At 40.8% G+C, this 17,429-nt stretch overlaps 2 protein-coding genes across 2 annotated transcripts in view; both read left to right on the plus strand.

Moving 5' to 3' along the window:
- Positions 1-3,533: 3,533 nt before the first annotated feature.
- On the plus strand, positions 3,534-11,598 carry dgat2 (diacylglycerol O-acyltransferase 2). Its single transcript, XM_076019893.1, has 8 exons — positions 3,534-3,856; positions 5,236-5,364; positions 5,536-5,643; positions 5,812-5,882; positions 7,861-8,065; positions 8,538-8,712; positions 9,933-10,135; positions 10,234-11,598. The coding sequence occupies exons 1-8, from the start codon at positions 3,817-3,819 to the stop codon at positions 10,386-10,388; spliced, it is 1,086 nt and encodes a 361-aa protein (XP_075876008.1). The 5' UTR covers positions 3,534-3,816; the 3' UTR covers positions 10,389-11,598.
- A 2,572-nt stretch (positions 11,599-14,170) lies between these two features.
- Positions 14,171-17,429, plus strand: part of uvrag (UV radiation resistance associated gene) — a 47,367-nt gene continuing 44,108 nt past the window's right edge. Inside the window, exons 1-3 of the mRNA XM_076019901.1 lie at positions 14,171-14,513; positions 16,593-16,710; positions 16,994-17,028. Of these exons, the coding sequence (XP_075876016.1) occupies positions 14,415-14,513; positions 16,593-16,710; positions 16,994-17,028 (252 nt within the window). The 5' untranslated portion in view covers positions 14,171-14,414. The remainder of the gene's footprint in view (positions 14,514-16,592; positions 16,711-16,993; positions 17,029-17,429) is intronic.

A 17,429-nucleotide genomic window follows, 5' to 3' on the forward strand; every position in this document is an offset into this window, starting at 1 on the left:
AAAAAACATGGTTTGTATATTAATATGCTTTAGTTCCAGCTTTTAGATGTATGTATGCATCCATGCATATACACATATATATTTTTTTAAGGTAAAGATGAGTTCTGGAAGTCTTTGGTCTGACGATACTAAACTGGAAGTGTTTGGGCACTTTGACCTTGGTAGCCTATGTTTGGCGAAGAAAGGGAGAGTGCTTTAACCCCAACAACACAGTGCCCAGTTAAACATTAGGTTGAGAGCATCATGGTGTGGGGCTGTTTTTCATCCTTCTTTGGGTGCATGACATCATGAAAAAAAAAGATGACATTTTGAGGGTTTAATATGCCGAAATCAGCTCATTGTCTATCCGTATTCCGTCGCTGAGCCTTCCAACAAAAGAATAACCCAAAGGATACATTGAAATTAGTCCGACAGTTCCTGAAGGATACCAAAACCAAGATCCTGAAGCCCAGACCTCAATCAGATTGACAATCTGTGGCAGATGCTCAAAGTGAATGTCCATGCTTGGAAACCACGTTATTTCAACCAGCTGGAACAATTTTCAACGGAAGAATGGGCCAAAGTCCCTCAGAAGACCTGTGCAAACCTTGTAAAGAACAACTTTGAAAGGTTGTGTTCAGTTGTGTCGACTTAGCTTGTTCTCCCTGCGTCTGCGTGGGTTCTCAACAGGTTCTCCGGCTTCCTCCCACAGTCCAAAAACAGTGTGAGTCGAATTGGGAACTCTAAGATTGTTGAACGGTTTTACACTTTAACTGAGTTAATTGACTCTATAGGACTTGTTGATGTAAGGGGTCTCTGCTGTTGTACTGGAGGAAGTACATTATATGGGGAATTTACATAAACGCTAATAGTCTGATAGTCTGCTTTATACCTTTACTGTACACTACAATGAACCTCTTTCTGCCCTCTGTGATAGTAGTATCGTCACAAAAGCTAAAAATATTGTTAATGTCAAATTTAACAAAATACAAAATTAATTTGTGAAGGTCTGGTGGCTTTATTTCTTCTGGGGCAGAGCATCATGTTTATCATGGAAATAAACAGTGAGGGATATCAAATCCCTCACTGTTTATTTCCAGCGTTTTCTGTTCCCTTGTTTACACATCCTTTCAGGAAAGCATGTCCATGTTAGCGCCTGTGAATCTCCGCCTTCTCCTACTCATGGTATCACTTGCCTCACCACTGTTATAAATGCCAAAAAGCAACTGCGCCTTTCATGAAAATGAGACGGCAGAAAGCAGAAAGAAGTTTTCCGTCGAAGGTGACCCTCTGGATTTACCCACGAGGGAGCTGTATAGCAACCTGACGAAATTATCCAGCGTTATTTAGCTAACATTAGCACTTCCAGCTTGTTCACCCAAAATTATGATGCTTGTGGCATCATACTGTATACTTGATTAGCCACTCAAAATTTCCCTTGCTTGCTCAGCGACTGGTCGCTATGTGAGAAAAGGTGGGTCCCAAGGCTGTGCGGGTTTTTTTTCCTAGTTTTTTTCTTCTTTAAATCAAGTGCTCAGCTGCCCTCTCTAGCAGTCAAAAATAGCTTTTAGCCACTTTAATAACATTTTCTTAATAAGATGCAAGTCTGTGATAATATAAAGAGATCTGAAAAATATTCAGTTTAAATATCAACATTAACTTACCCTCAAAAATGGCATGTCATGTAATATTTGTTATTCTGGGAATCAACAGGAAAAAATAAAAATCATATTCAACCCAATACACTGTCCTTTTGTAACTTGATAAATAATTAATAAAAAATAAATATGTAATATTACAAATAACACATTTACTTGTGATACAATATTGCAAAAGATACAATGTAAAAGAGGCCTGGAAAAATGAATGAATTTATCATAATTTAAATAGTAAGCAAACCAAACATCACACAAAGAATACATTAAATGCTATTGCTTAAAAGTCCCTGGAACACCATGGAATGAAATCATGTGTGTAATACTCACAATATTTTTGGAGCTTTTTATTACTAACATACTTTTACATTACAATAAAATCATTTTCACATTGTTTGTTCAGTGTCTAGACCTTTTCTTTGGTTCAACAAAATGCACGTAGTCATAAGTCTAAATTCCACATGCAAAAGTCCATTTGTGGATTATGCCCAAATGATAAGATTGTCTGTGAACTTTGGCAGATTTTGGATATGATTGGAGGATTCTGATATTTCCAAATGAAATGGCTGGCATTGAACTGTGTATTTCATCATAGTTTGGGCCACTAAATATGCTGACTACAGGAAAACCAGATGCAGGAATGTGATGCAAAAGTTATTTTTTTAAACATAAAAATGGACTTTAATTCTTTACTTTACGAAGATAACCTGGGCATGATAAGCTTGATAAAAGACCCCGTACACCAGAAATGATCTAAAACAAATATTGCAGTATGTATCCCTGCTACCCAAATTAATATGATGAAACTTCACTTCGGTCGTCAAAATGCCAAGACAGGAAAAACTCCCACAACAAACCATGCCAACATGCCTGCCAGTGGTTTTGGGTAGAAATCACTTTCAGTACATACAGTATACAGGAGCCCATCGGCAGGCACACAGCAAGAGGGTCCTGGGTCCAATTCCCTGGCTGGCTACACAGGCATTTTCAGCTAAACTCTACTGTATCTTCACCATCACTGAAAAGAGATAAACATGCCTACATTCATAGATTAAGCAGCATGAATAAGTTTGATTCACATATAAAAAAGTATTGTTTTTCATTATGCAGGAATTCAGTAATGATTCATTTGGAGTTCTTGAGACGGCATATTTTGTATTATCAAGAAAAGTGCAAACGGCCATAATCTCTTTCTTATGCCAAACATGAGTAGGAGCAACCAGTTGGTAAAGAAATACTAAAAAGAGAGAGAGAGAGAGCGAGAGAGAGACAGGGATGGAGGGAGAGAGAGTTAGAGAGAGAGAGAGAGAGAGACAGAGGGATGGAGGGAGGGAGAGTTAGAGAGAGAGAGAGAGAGACAGAGGGATGGTGAGAGAGAGAGAGAGAGAGAGAGAGGGATGGAGGGAGGGAGAGAGAGAGAGGGATGGAGGGAGATAGTTAGAGAGAGAGAGATGGAGAGAGAGAGGGATGGAGGGAGAGAGAGAGAGAGGGATGGAGGGACAGAGAGAGAGAGGGGGTGGAGGGAGAGAGAGATGGAGGGACAGAGAGAGAGAGAGGGGGTGGAGGGAAAGAGAGGGATGGAGGGAGAGAGAGGGAGGGATAGAGAGTTAGAGAGAGGGATGGAGGGAGAGAAAGAGCAAGAGAGAGGGATGGAGGGAGAGAGAGAAAGAGAGAGAGAGAGAGAGAGAGAGAGAGAGGGAGAGAGAGAGAGAGAGAGAGAGAGAGAGAGAGAGAGAGAGTTCCATTGGGGCCACATGGCAGTTGTGGGGGTTCTGCTGGCTTCCTCTGGAGGTGCTGGAAATGCAGCACCTCAGTGTGGACCAGGTGGAGGACCAGCTGATCGATTCGGATGCTCACGTGACTTGAGTCATATATAGAGAGCGACGCGAAGCAGGCGCCGCACCGTCACGCAGAGCTGTACGTGCCTTCGTTTCGTCGAAGGTCCGAGCCGCTGCAGGGTTCGTTATTAATCCCTCTCCGCGCTTCAGCGTCAGCTCGGTGGCTCCTCCCCGGTCTGGTTTAAAGGCCGTGGCATCGGCGGAGGCTCGGGGCTGACAGACAGACAGACGGAAGGACAGACAGCCAGAAGCAGGGACGGAGCGGCCGCGAGGCCAGGCTGAAGCGTACATCGTTGTGTTTTCTTGTGTCGCGGCTCCATTCGGCTCCCAGTAAAGCAACAGCTATGAAGACCATTCTTGCTGCGTACTCTGGCGTCCTCAAAGGTACGTTGATTGAATTTATCTATTTTTTATTTTATTTTATTTTTTTGAAAAGTGACAGAGCACTCTCCAGGTGTTGTTCGCCCGACAGGTGAAGGGCAGAACATGTTTTATTTTATTTTCGGCCAGTAATTAAATGGTAGTTCGTGAAACTTCCAAACACACGATTGATTGATTGATTGATTGATTGATTGATTGATTGATCGTCTGCTAGTCCCCTGACTGTCTGTGACACAGCCTGCCGATCAGGTTAAATGCCTTCAAATTTGCTGAGGGCATCATGGCTTCGCTGTCTCCCCATCCAGTTGGCTTCCTTGGCTGCGTGTGGTGAGGAAAAGTTCATAACCCTAAAATATATTTTAACAATGAGGGGGAAGGGAGAGCGGTGAGAAAACCTCCTGTCCTCGGGATGGACAGCATTACCAAATGAGTGTACAGAAAGTTTTCTCCTCAACCACTTCAGATTTTTGTAGATTTTGGGGGACCATGAGAGGAGTCTGCAGTTTAAAAGAGAATTAAGAGGAGAGCAGTGAAATTCTCCTCAAGGGAGAGAAGTGACCTGGCGTTAATTTGTATCTTAAAGGACAGGTTTGAAATGCAGAGAAGAAATTTTGCATTCTTCGGGATGTGACAATCAGTGGGACTTCAACTTTAATTTTAACTCTTGAAGATTGCTTCACTCTTTGCATCATCTGTGATATTCATGTCTTGTGTTTGAGTGTGTCTGTCCTCACTCCTCCTCTCTGCTAACCAGTCTAATCTGGTCTCGCAGTGAGGCTTCGAGGATCGCACTGGAATTTAGCGGGCAGAATTATTCTCTGCAAAATTGCGTTTCAACAACTTCTCAGTGTATTTTTATTTATTTATTTATTTATTTTAAACCCTCGCCATGCCCGTCCATCTCTCCCAGTTGTGATTAAGGTGGCGATAGCTCGACTCTCTGCGGAGTCCTGGCGTAAAGTACTGCTTGTGCAGGCAGCACCTCAAGTGCTGCTGGGTTATTTTCAGTGTGAACTGATGGGATTAGTGGACAGCGTTTCGCTGGTTAGATCTTCCTCCTCATTGGCTTCCTGGTGGCGCGATCTTGGCTGCCTGGTGTAACCTTGACTGCTTCTTGTTATTTCATGATCCGTCTGCATGCTCTTTCTCACTGTCACTTGTCGCTGCGTGGCCCCACTTTTACAGGCATGTGACTCGATTGAGCCGGTGAGTGAGCTCGTTGTTGGAACCCTTGTAGAAGTCCTACGGCTGCATTTCAAGACATTTGCATCTTTGTGTTCAGGGTGACGTCCCATTTCAAGGTTGTTTTCGGCTGGAACCAGGATAACGGCACGACTTCTGTTTAAATGGAAATGCACTGTGTGTCTTCTCGTGATATCCAGGAACCGGCTCCAGCATCCTCTCAGCCCTGCAGGACTTGCCCGTGGCATTGTGGCCTTGCAGATCCAAGATGGAAAAGCATCTGCAGGTCATTTCTGTCCTGCAGTGGGTAATTACCTTCTTAGCCATGGGTAAGTGAGGCCGGGAGTGTGTTGACTGTGGTTTAGCATTGTACTTGAGCTGTAACAAGCAAAAGAAAACCTCTGATACTCAGCCCATAGTCTTATTAGTGTCATAAGTAGGCCAGGTTAGCCAGCTGATCTTGTTTCTTGCCCCTAATGGATTATAACGTCTCGCTCTAGGTGCTGCCTGCACATTGCTGCTTATCTACATGTTTTGGACCGACTGCTGGCTCATTGCTGCCATCTACACTGCTTGGCTTATTATTGACTGGAACACTCCGAAAAGAGGTAAGCCAATAAAGTACATCCCATCATATGTGTCATTTTTGTCCACGTCTAAATAAAAAAAAATATCGACGTGATCTTGAAATTTCGAAAAACGTTCAGCGTGGTAACCAGAGTGAGCAATTTCTACATAGTATTAATGACAAAAATAACCTGACATGTTCTCCACAGGAGGAAGAAGGTCCAGCTGGGTGCGAAGCTGGACGGTGTGGACGTATTTCAGAGACTACTTCCCAATACGGGTGGGTAATTCTGTTTTGGTTTGTGTAAACACAATAGACAAATAACAAATTTGTTTTCTGATCTCTGGGGTATAACAGCTGCTACCTTCTGTGAGAACATTTGACATATACATATATATATTTAGATACATATATGATTATGTAATATTTATTATCCATCAACGTCCATACATACGTTACGCTGACACTGAATAGTCTTATCTGAAGGTCGACTATGAATTTGCTGTGGCTGGTTGTGAAGGTGACTTGACATCAGCTCAGAGTTCCAGACTTTGTCCGATCTAAAGTCTGAGCTGCGGTGCAGTGCTAAGGTCATATTGTCTCCTGTATCCATCCACCATATCAGTCACACACGCACGCCACTGCAAAGCAGGCACGGTATCAGTGGGTCAGCTGGCAAACAGTTAAGAGGCTGTTTAAAAGAAAGCTTGATAGGGAGCTCCTCTCCATAATAAGGCAGTCATGTGATTTTATGCATTTTTTTTTGTATCAGTCAATCAAGGTGCCAGATTCAGGAGTCGACACATTTCTACAGAAATGCTAAGCTGTTCTTTTGGCAGTCAGTCAGTCAGTTTGAATAATTTTAATCGGACTAAACTGAGCCTTGTGTTCTGTTGCTGCAATTACATTTGTGACTGTGTGTTTAGTATCTTGGAAAGGTAGCCAACAAGAGTGGACGAGCTAAACCGCCAACAGGAGGAGAGTTTGTCTCTTGTCTACAGCTGAACTTTGCCCATCACATTGATTTGTACTGTGTGTATCACGCAGCCACTTGTTTGTCTCAACAGTTTGAGATAATTCTTTAAATACCTGATAGCAGCTGGCAGTTTTTTTTTTTTACATTTATATTCCAAGTGACTGAATATTTTTACTCAATACGTATATATTTTACAATTTGCACACATTACTTTCCAATGAAATGACAATAGGTACCATATTAGATGTTAATTATATTCTTAAAAAAGTAGCCACTTGTCTTGTGCATATTAATTTTATGCTACTATATTCTAACTTGGCACAAGTCCGTCATATTGGCCTCAGTGTTCTCAGCAATAGCTGCACGTATGACTTGTTATTAATGTGAGTTGGAAGCAAATGGTTCAAAGTCCAAAACAGTCTTGAAGTCAAGTCAGGAGAAGTGGAACTGATATGAAAATGGTTATGTGAGCATCAATGCAATTTATCTCTGTACTTTAAAAGTATTTTTGAGCGCTAATGGGTGTTTTGTTCAGCCTCTGGTGATAGAAGACAGCAAATGTTGCGTTCAGTTTTCTGTCCCATTGTAACTTGCCAGCCAGATGCAATCCTGGCATGGTACTGTGGAGATCTGGGATGTGATCTCCTTTTGCTAATGAGGTTATGCAACAGTTGTTAGGCCAACTGCTGAGGGAGTTCTATGTACACATTGTGAAGGATCTAAGTCCACACTTTGGACAGAACACAAAATAAGCTGCTATGTAAGATTCTGAACAAGTGTTTTTTTGTTTTTTGTTTTTTAAATAATCATTTTTTTTAAAGTATTGTCTTTTTAAATATTTCATCACTACACTGCAATATTGTCTATTGATTGCACAGATGACCAAATTGAATACTGTCATTATTTTACGATTCTTCCATTATCCTACTGAAACCTACCTACTCAAATTCCAACTCTGTGTGCCGAAACTTAACTTTGCCTCACATTTGAAGAAAATATACTCATCAATGGAAAAAAATAACTGCATACAAAAACTGCAAAACTCTAGACATTAATTTAATAGCTCTAATTACCAAATAGATGGCAATGAAAAAGTAAATCATGTAACTCAAACTCAGGACAGTTGGTAAATGAAGTAATACATTGCACAGGATTTAAGTTTATAAAATGATATAATATGGAACTTCTAATTCCACTTGTTCCACCAGATGTGTGTCTCTTATTGCGCCTTTATGTGAAAGCTGTCTCACACTGCCCCACTTTTATGGCCATGTCTTGCAGCTAATTAAAACCCACAACCTGCTGCCAAGCCGGAACTACATATTCGGCTACCATCCGCACGGCATATTTTGCTTCGGCGCATTCTGCAACTTTGGAACTGAAGCCACGGGCTTCTCCAAGAAATTCCCAGGGATCAAGCCTTCTCTCGCCACCCTGGCGGGCAACTTCCGCATGCCCGTCCTCCGTGACTACCTCATGTCTGGAGGTGAGGGCATTTGACTCATGTTGTCTTCTGTCAGTCTTTACATGTGAAGCAGACGTTTGTTTTGTCAGTTCACCTTGGATTGGTAGAGATTCTGTTTGTCTGTTGCTTGCTATACTGTCCCTTATCTTTTTGTCTACAGATAGTGTACATACGTACTCGGGTTTTGACATTTTATTGTACGCTGTAATCAGTGCTGTTAGGACTTTCTAGGTGTCTCTGGACTTTCGAAGAAAAATGAACAAACATCTGAGGATGAATAAATGCTTTTACCTTTGCTGCAAGGCTTATGTATAAATTGTGGTACAGGTCAACACTGTTCCTAATCCAAATAACCAGCACATGTTGCTCAGGGATCGCTCTGGGTGCTCGGACCCCAAAGCACCAGTGGAATCTCTGAATATGCAAAATGACCAATATGAACGTTCTAAACAAACCCTTTTCTATGTTGCCTTGTCCTTTCTGACACTCTCAGGTATCTGCCCAGTCAACAAGAACACCATAGACTACCTTTTGTCACAGAATGGGACTGGGAATGCTGTGATAATTGTGATCGGAGGTGCCGCGGAGTCTCTGCAGTGCACTTCTGGCATGAATTCTGTTACTCTGAAGAACCGTAAAGGTTTTGTGAGACTGGCGCTACAGAAAGGGTGAGTGCACAAGACATGTTGCTTTGGATTGCAAATGTTTCATTCAGTAAATGACAGTGATTTATTAACATTTATTAGTCGCTAAAGGCAAAAACAACCTTGGTGTGATATTTCTTCAACAGTTCTCACTCCTCAGAAGTCCTTTTGGCCTTTATTAAACTTTGGAAGGAGGTTAAGCCACGTTCATTGGTCACAGTTTGTCTTTATAAACTAAACAACCCTGGTTCAACAACCCCCAGTGGTAGCAAAAGCTGAGCGGTGACAATTCAAATAAGCTTAGAACTTGACCTACATGTTTGCATACCACAGTTTGTTACAAATGGTTCTGTGTTCCAGCTCGACTGACTTACTAGAGTAGTGAATTTTTGAGACCTTTCATTTGATGTAGCTTCAAATGCTTCCCTCTTTTGAACTACATGCAAATTTTTTTGAGCTAAACATCAAATTTGTATACTTTGTGTATACTTGTAAATACTTTGAGGTCCAATAGCATGCTTATGAGTCCTGTTAGTCCTGTGTATGCACAGTCAATTGCAGCTGCTCAAGCAATACAATTTGCTGCAGAGGCTTTTTTCTTCTTCTTAATGGTTAATATTTTATTGTTTTTAACAATTGCACAGAAATTCTCTGAAGTGCTCATAAATGTCTTTTTTCCAGATATTTAAAGAAGATATCTTTGCAGACAATGTGCTATAGTTGAGGTGAAACACCAACTGTTGTTACTAACTCTCTATAAAATTAGCATTATTGTACAAGCATTTGTAGGATTTTAAGATAAGCAATATGAGTCATAAAATGGCATAGGGTTATTTTACACAAATTAATGATTTTTGGTTTAGACAACCCCCAAATAATGGTGAGTTTGAACAAATCAATAAGTAAGTAATTTAAAGTTGTGAAATAAAACACATTCTTGCTATTTTGCCGTCCAATTAAAATGGCCCTCGAGCGGGTCCTGATGCTCTGGAAATGTTTGGAAAGGATAAACTGTATGGTAGAGTGTCACATCCTCTATTTGTGTCAGTTTCTGTGCCCGTGGCAGAGGTGATCCAATCATTTTGGTGCTCCTGCACAATCCTATTGCCAAATTAAACCAGGAATATCTGTGTGAATAATGAAAACAGCATCAACTAAATAAACAAAACTAAATGTGTTAATTATGAGAAGAGCCATGTCATTTTTCTGACTCCTACTTGGATTCCCCTGCTGTGGTTCATCAGGTCTGACCTGGTTCCAGTCTATTCTTTCGGAGAGAATGACGCCTACAAGCAAGTGATCTTTGAAGAGGGAAGCTACTGGAGAAGCTTGCAGAAGAGGTTTCAGAAGATCCTGGGCTTTGCCCCCTGCCTTTTTCATGGATGTGGCCTCTTCTTTGGAAACTCCTGGGGAATCGTGCCTTACTGCAATCCTATCACTACCATAGGTAAGACTGGGTGCTGTAGAAACAACAACTAACAACATAGTGAAAGATGCACCAAAATGGTTAACTTGGCTGCCAATGTGTGTTCTGTTGTGTTTCAGTTGGAGAACCAATCACTGTGCCAAAAATTGAGAACCCAAGTGAAGAGATGGTAAATCTCTACCACGAAATGTACATCAAATCCCTCCAGTGCCTTTTTGAAAAGTACAAGACTCGGTTTGGCTTGAAAGAGAGCGATGTCCTCCTTATCTTGTAACGCTGCCACTGGATTTTGTTAATGACTGGACCTCAAAAAACAAAAAACAAAACACAACAAAAAAACACACTTTTTTCAGAGTCAGACCGGCGTGGTTCTCTCAAGTGACAATTTATTGTTTGTCCTTGGGCTAAAAGGTTTCAGTTGGACCAAGTTATACCAAATGAACCATTGTACCTTTATATAAAATAGACTCATTTGAACTATCTTTTCAGTTAAGAAGGGACCAGTTCAAGGGATGAAGCAGGATGTGAACACGATGAACTTAAACCAAGTGCCAACATTTTCTCTAATTCATGTCATATGATTCCTTAGTTTTTTAAGATTTTACCAAATACGATATGCACAGACAATGCAGATGGAGGACACCACTACCGCCTTTGGCATAATAAGCCTCGAGATTAATTCAACCAAAGAGCTATTTCCTGATTAGATGTATGCAAAGCCAGGAGTGGACAAGCTCTAATGTGGATTTTATTTTATCAATGTACAGAACATGCAAGTGTTTAGCGCCATTAAGTATTAATTGCATTCAGTGAACAGGTCTGAGAGAAGTCTATTCCAGTGCCTCAATCAATGAATGTTTCTTTGGCACTTTTTGTATTCCAGATTACTGACTGGGGTTTGTGTCTTCAAAAAAATGCCTTAGACGTTATTATTTTTCCAAGACTGAACAGTTGTTTGATTTCTCTTGATATACTACTGGTACTAATGCTGGACAAGTGTTTTCTCATCTCAGGACAAACTCAACAGCTGCAGTGGCAGCAAAAAACAAAAACAAGAAATCAAAAGCAGAATTCTAAATGTCTTTATTTTCAAACCATTTGGATTTCTTTGTGAAATTCCCAAATGTCTCTATTGTTCCAGTCCACAGTCCAACGTCATCGGTGATTACTACTACTTTTTATTTTTATTCGTTATTTCTGAAATCAGGGTTTGACAGTTATTTTGAAAGTAAGATTGAAGAGGGGGGGTATTTCTGAGGATTATCAAAAGTAAGTAAAAGAAATCTGCTATTTGATAGGCGTTAAAGTCTAAAATCGTCACTGGGAGCACAGTGTCCTGTGGTTTCACCAAAGTGACTTCTTACAAGGAGTTGTGTAATCTTTGCGCATGAAATTGCAAGTAATATACTCTGAGACATGTCTGTGATAAGGGGAATCATCTGCCTGCTGGTATTTAAATAAAACTTTTTTTTATGTTTTCAGAAGATTTTTGTTTTTTGTTTTTATTCGTTTTTTATACTTGCAATGCAAGAAATTACTACTTTTCCGTCCACACAAGCGTTTAGTATTTGGAAATACAAAACCGAACCTAAATTATTTATCTTTGTTTTATTCTTGTGTTACACTACCAATAAAAAACTGATAAAATGGAAGAGTGAAAACAACGTTCTTCTGATGTGCCCTTCATCAAGCTAAAGCGTTTGCCATATCAGCCTGGTAGCAGTGCAGTGAATGTAAAGCCAACGTGATCACACGTCACAAATGTGACGAATGTTGCCCTCAATAAATGTGACTTATCAATATAGGGTAATGAAAGATTAGTGGCTATAATGTGCTCAACTTTTTCAAAATTGGAGATGGAGAATTTCAGTAAAATGTTTTGTGATCTGCAACATAAACATTCAGGTATATCATACAGAAGTATTTTGACATTTGAAACTCAGTTGGGCAACACAGTTTGAGACTCACAGTGGTGGAGTGGTCACGACTAGGCCTTTGACATGTGTTTGCCTTGCCTGTTGTCCCTGTTCTCTCTGCGTTCTCCGGCTTCCTCCCACAGTCCAAAAAATTCATGTGAGGCGGAACTCTAAATTGGTCATGGGGGTGAATGTGAGTTTGAATGGTTGTTGGTATTTCTATGTGGCCCTGCAATAAACTGGCGACTTGCTCTGTGCGTAACCCTACCTTTGTCAGCTGGGACAGGCTCAGAAGAAGCGTTAAGAGGAAGTAGATGTGGTGGAAACTCAAGAGTCCTACACAACACAGAGAGAGTAACACCCGATATAAAGTCCTGAGAGAATTCCCTGGTATGTGCAATGCTGCCCCCTAATGGGCACAGGGCTGATGGGGAAGTTCCCCCTGTTGTTTTTCCAATGCACAGTTGGGTCCTTAACTATTTGGACATTGGCACAATTTTCAGCATCGTGTCAATGTCCTCATCAGCATTTACCTACAGTTACACCAACTCAATGCATTTTAACACTGCTGAATGCGCTAGGTGTAGACTTCCAGTTTTAATTCCAGGGCATTTAAATCTAAATCTGGGGACCAGTATAAAAATTACAACAGATGTTATATGTGCTCTTTACCTTTGTAAGGGACCAAAAGTAATTGGAAACGTATGCAATCATATGTCAAATGGTCACTTTTTTAATATTTGATTGAAAATCTTTTGCAGTCAATGACAGCCTGGAGTCTGCAAGCCATAGACATCACTAGATGCTGGGGTTTGTTCTTGGTGATGGTCTCACAGGCTCCTACTGCAACTGTCCTTCCTGTTTGTCCTTCCGGCATTTTCCCGTCAGTTTTGCCTCAGTTGCATGCTCAATTGGATTACGTTTCAGTGTTTGACTTGGCCATTGCAGAACATTTAGTTGTTTGCCTTAAAGAAAAACTCTTTGGTTGTTTTTGCAGAATGCTTTAGGTCAATGTCAAAATGAGTGTCCTGCACTTAAACTCTACTCCTTGGAAATAAAACAATGAGGAAATAGAACACACTTGACCCTAGAACAGCAGGACACCCATTTGTCCAATTCATTTTGAAATTCCTACAATGTTTGCCAAATTTGAAAGATAATTTCAAACTAAAGTGAAAAGTTGGCACTTAAAGCACGTCATGCGTGTTTGATTTCAAATCGATTATGGTGGTGTCCAGAGCCAAACTGATAAAGATTGCATCAGTGTCCAAATGTGTGGACCTGTATTTGTGGGCTGTTAAAACATTACATTCCTGATTTTATTTCACTTATGTGCTGATTATTTTTTGGTTTACAGAATCAATTCAGATTAGATAATTTGTCTATTAGTTCAAAGAAAAGGTATCAAATGAAATAGAATAGAATATAACACACAACAAAAACAACAACAACTAAATGTTCAGTAGCAGGTACACGGTACCACATAGTATGATTATATAGTGTAGTGTAGTGTTTTTCAAACACTGTGCCGTAAGATAATGTCAGGTGTGCCGTGAAAAATTGTCCAATTTATTTTATTCCAATTTTCAGTGATGGTGCTTTAAAAGGAACTTAAGCCAAGTTTCTTCCCTCAATTCCTCCATGGAATTCATCTTTGTGAGCATCTAAACATGCCCAGGTTTCACACTGAGTGAGTATTAAAAATAATTAAAAGACTATCTAAAAAGTTTAATTTTATAAGATATTTGGTTGGTGGTGTGCCGTGGGAATTTCAATGTAAAATACGTGCCCCCCCCCCCCCCCCCCCCCCCAAAGGTTGAACAACAAACGGATATAGTCTACATATTACAGCATATAATCCAACAATATATTAGAGCCGCAAACTGTAACTGTAATTCAACGTAACTTTTAACCACTCCATGTCCCCACTGCAACCACGGCTCGGCTGTCACCTGAATGTCATGCTGCTGCTGTGCTGCAATGCAACTTCCTCATGTTTCGCAGTTTTGACAGCGTCCGACTAACAGCCCAAGCAGATTAACGCGTCTTCTGACCAATCACCTCGCCTTCCTACAGCAAAGGCCGCCGCCTTCCGGTGATGGACGTCGACTCGGACCAATCCGTTTCCTCCGTCTCGCCCGCCCCCACCGGAAACGGATTTCCGAAGCAAATGTAGCAGCGAAATAGCTTCTACTTTGTTTACGTCCCGGCGTAGCTGACAGCTGGTTCAATACTTTAACCGCGCAAACAGCCGCGAACCAACACAAATGTACGCTTGTGCGGAGCTTCGTAAACTTTAAGGGAGCCTCTTTGGGTGTCGTGTTTTTGTCTGTTTGTTTCTTTTAATTTGAATGAAGCGGAGCCGCTAAGGTTTCTACGGGAGGATGAACTCCATCAGCGGTCGGGCTCTCCCCACCGCTTCTGTCACCAACTCTGGAGCTTCATCCTCACGGGCTCTGCATGTCGAGCTCACGTCCCAGCAGGCAAGTGAAAACACTCGAATATCCGAGAAGTCGTCGTTAAGACGCAGGAAATCCGCCCCAGCCGGTCATGTGCCGGGTCATAGCACGAGTTGCAACTGCTGGTAAAAGTACAAGCCGCCAGGGCCCGTCGGGCTAGCCAGCTAGTAGTTAGCCCAGCGACTTAGCTGGTTAGCTCGCTTGCTGTGCTAATGCAATAGAAAATAAATGAAAGACAAATGAGTCGCTCGTCACGTTTAATAGGTTGAGGGACATTGGGCGGTGTGTGCTTGATTTCAAGTCATGTGGTTCACAGCTGTGTGTGTGTGTGTGTGTGTGTGTGTGTGTGTGTGTGTGTGTGTGTGTGTGTGTTTTTCTTCTTCTTTACTACCGGCAGGTCCGAGCTCTGTGCAGCGTAAACTTGCACAGCATATGGAATAACTGGTGCAACGCGTTCTGAAAATGTTTTGGTCAATAAAATAAATAAACATTAAAAAAGAAAAGAAAAAAAAAAGAGTAAATTCCGTGGCTTTTTACAGCATCTTTTAGTGTCGTAAAAATGCATGTCAGTATTCAGACCATCCACCGGTTTACTGGAGAAGCAAGTTGTCGTTGTGGTGGTGCACTGGGAAGAAAAGTTTACCAGCCAAGGCTGCATCACTTATTTGATTGTTTTCAAACCTGTCTTATTCATATTTAGGACAACAAAGCGTCTCAAAAAATGACGTGTGGTATGACATTTGGTTTACACACTGTCTTTTGACACAAACGCCCATTTTCGTTCAGTGTACCAGCCCAACTCAGCCTGCTGGGAATCAAAGTGTCAACGTCAGAGCACGTTTTCAGCACTGCACTGGTTAAATTAAAAGGTCTTTTCTAATCCATGGCTATTGTCATAAAAAAAAAAAAAAAATGTCATATTCTTCGTACAAAGAGGAGCTTTGTCAGGGCTAGAACAAAAATTGTTTGTCGGTTTATTTCATTCATTGTTAAAATAGGAAATCAGGTAAGTGCGAGCAGGTAAGCAGTCACATGGTCAACCATTGGCAGAAATGGAGGTCAAAGACATGTCGGACCTCGTTCATCAGAGGGGAAAACTGCACAACACCATCACAATCAACCCAGTTGATAATCAGAAATAAAAAGAAACATACACTCATATTTATAATATTAAGCTTGGTGGCACAAAAGGTCTGAACAGCAGCAGGTACAGAAGAGAACAATAACAAGAAGGGAGAGAAATCCAGTGGTATGTTCAAACCTTGCAACATATACATCAAAAATGACTATTTGCAGCAAACTGCCCCAACGCTCTGAGCTTCGTTCGAGTGAGAAAAATATCCAGTGAGCGTGTTTTGATGAGAAGCAGATTAATCCCCACATTGAATAAATGGTGCTACTCCAGTTTATGGCTGTCCCTCAAAATATCTGACTGAGTCTGGACTGTCTGTACTGTGGTATATATATATAGCCAGCACTTCAGAGTAAATTAAATGACCGACTGTGAAACACTATTTGTTGTCATGCTTAACTCACGGAACGTTTGGGATCATCAGCCACATGGACAGCACAAGGCTGTGACTAAACTCATGTAAAAGGGGCTCCACATACATTGTGGTAATATAATACTATACCTAATACCACAGCTGACCATGTATTATGTATTATTCATCTATGCATTATACTCTAATTAAAAACAGATTGAAATGTATTTATATTGCAGTTTCATTCAACTTTGATTGAGCTTGTCCTCCACAACCATCTGTGAGAGAGACGTCAGACATTTTTGTTGTGCCATAATCCTTGAAGAAATACATATCATTATGTTAATGGGTTTCACAGTGTATTAGTACATGTATTACCAGAAAAAGCAAAAAAGTTGTTTCCTACATAATGATAATACTTTATTTAAATGGCCCATTTTTTTTAAAACAAAACTTTCAAACAAAACTGTTCATTATTTAAATGGCTGGATTTAAATGACAATTAGATTTTTTTTTGAAGCTATATATAAATTAGACATTAGTAGATTTTTTTTTTTTGTCACTGACACCATTGGTATGATTGCTTGATTTTGACTGACCCTTACACTCTACTTAACAGAGGCGATTGCGCCACCTCCGGAGCATCGCGGCCAGAAACATTGTAAACAAGAATGGCATCCCACTGCTGGACACTTACTTCACGCTGCACCTGTGTATAGGAGACCGCATATCTAGAGGTTTGTGTCAACACCTTCCGATTTAACGCACTCTAATAGTGCTGTACAGGCCATGCATTCTTTAATCCATGGTTAATTTCTTTCTCCCCATTGACATTCCATTGTTTTTAACAGTGCCGTTTTGCTTCAGCACACCTCTCTTCATTTTAAGACTAATTTGCACTATGAGACATTTAATATCAAGTTTTTGATTGGCAGGCTAACTGTCTTTTCAACCACTCTGTGCTTCAGAGGTGAAAATGTTGTCACTTCTTCTAATGATCATTCTCTGATTGCATTCTAGATTTTTACAAGAGTGAGGTCATCAGAGACTCTCTGGTGAGTACTCCAACTGAACACCTAAACCTACTGGGAGATGTTTGAATAATGTTGTCCTAATTTGCTTTCCTTTGGAATGTGTGAGCGCTGGCCTTTACAAAAGTCAGTGCTAAAAGGGAAAATTCAACAGTCTTTATGAATTTTCTTTGAGCAGGGCTGGAGGCCCTGTTGTTGCTTCTATCAATTAAGAGACTTGACACTTGACACTGACCAAACATGTGCAATTATTTCATGGCTTTTGTGTTCCCGTGCATCATGATTTTAATTTTTTCTTGTCAAACTCGCTGGGCAGCTTTTATGTGACTGCCAGAAATCTTGGGGAAGACTCGGTCCTGTTCGCCCCCACGCGATTGCTGATGGAGCCTTACTAAAAAATCTAGCTGCAGTGCTGAGCTAATCAA

Source organism: Nelusetta ayraudi, unplaced genomic scaffold, assembly GCF_046127955.1.
Source record: "Nelusetta ayraudi isolate G7.1 ecotype Tasmania unplaced genomic scaffold, CSIRO-AGI_Nayr_v1 ptg000011l, whole genome shotgun sequence".
NCBI classification, from domain to species: domain Eukaryota; kingdom Metazoa; phylum Chordata; class Actinopteri; order Tetraodontiformes; family Monacanthidae; genus Nelusetta; species Nelusetta ayraudi.

What these genes read in the sequence shown, in the direction of transcription:
- dgat2 (XM_076019893.1), top strand. Translation starts at nt 3,817, where the DNA reads ATGAAGACCATTCTTGCTGCGTACTCTGGCGTCCTCAAAG. An exon ending in GTACTCTGGCGTCCTCAAAG is followed by an intron (nt 3,857 to 5,235) that starts GTACGTTGATTG and finishes CGTGATATCCAG; the next exon opens with GAACCGGCTCCAGCATCCTC. An exon ending in TGACTACCTCATGTCTGGAG is followed by an intron (nt 8,066 to 8,537) that starts GTGAGGGCATTT and finishes TGACACTCTCAG; the next exon opens with GTATCTGCCCAGTCAACAAG.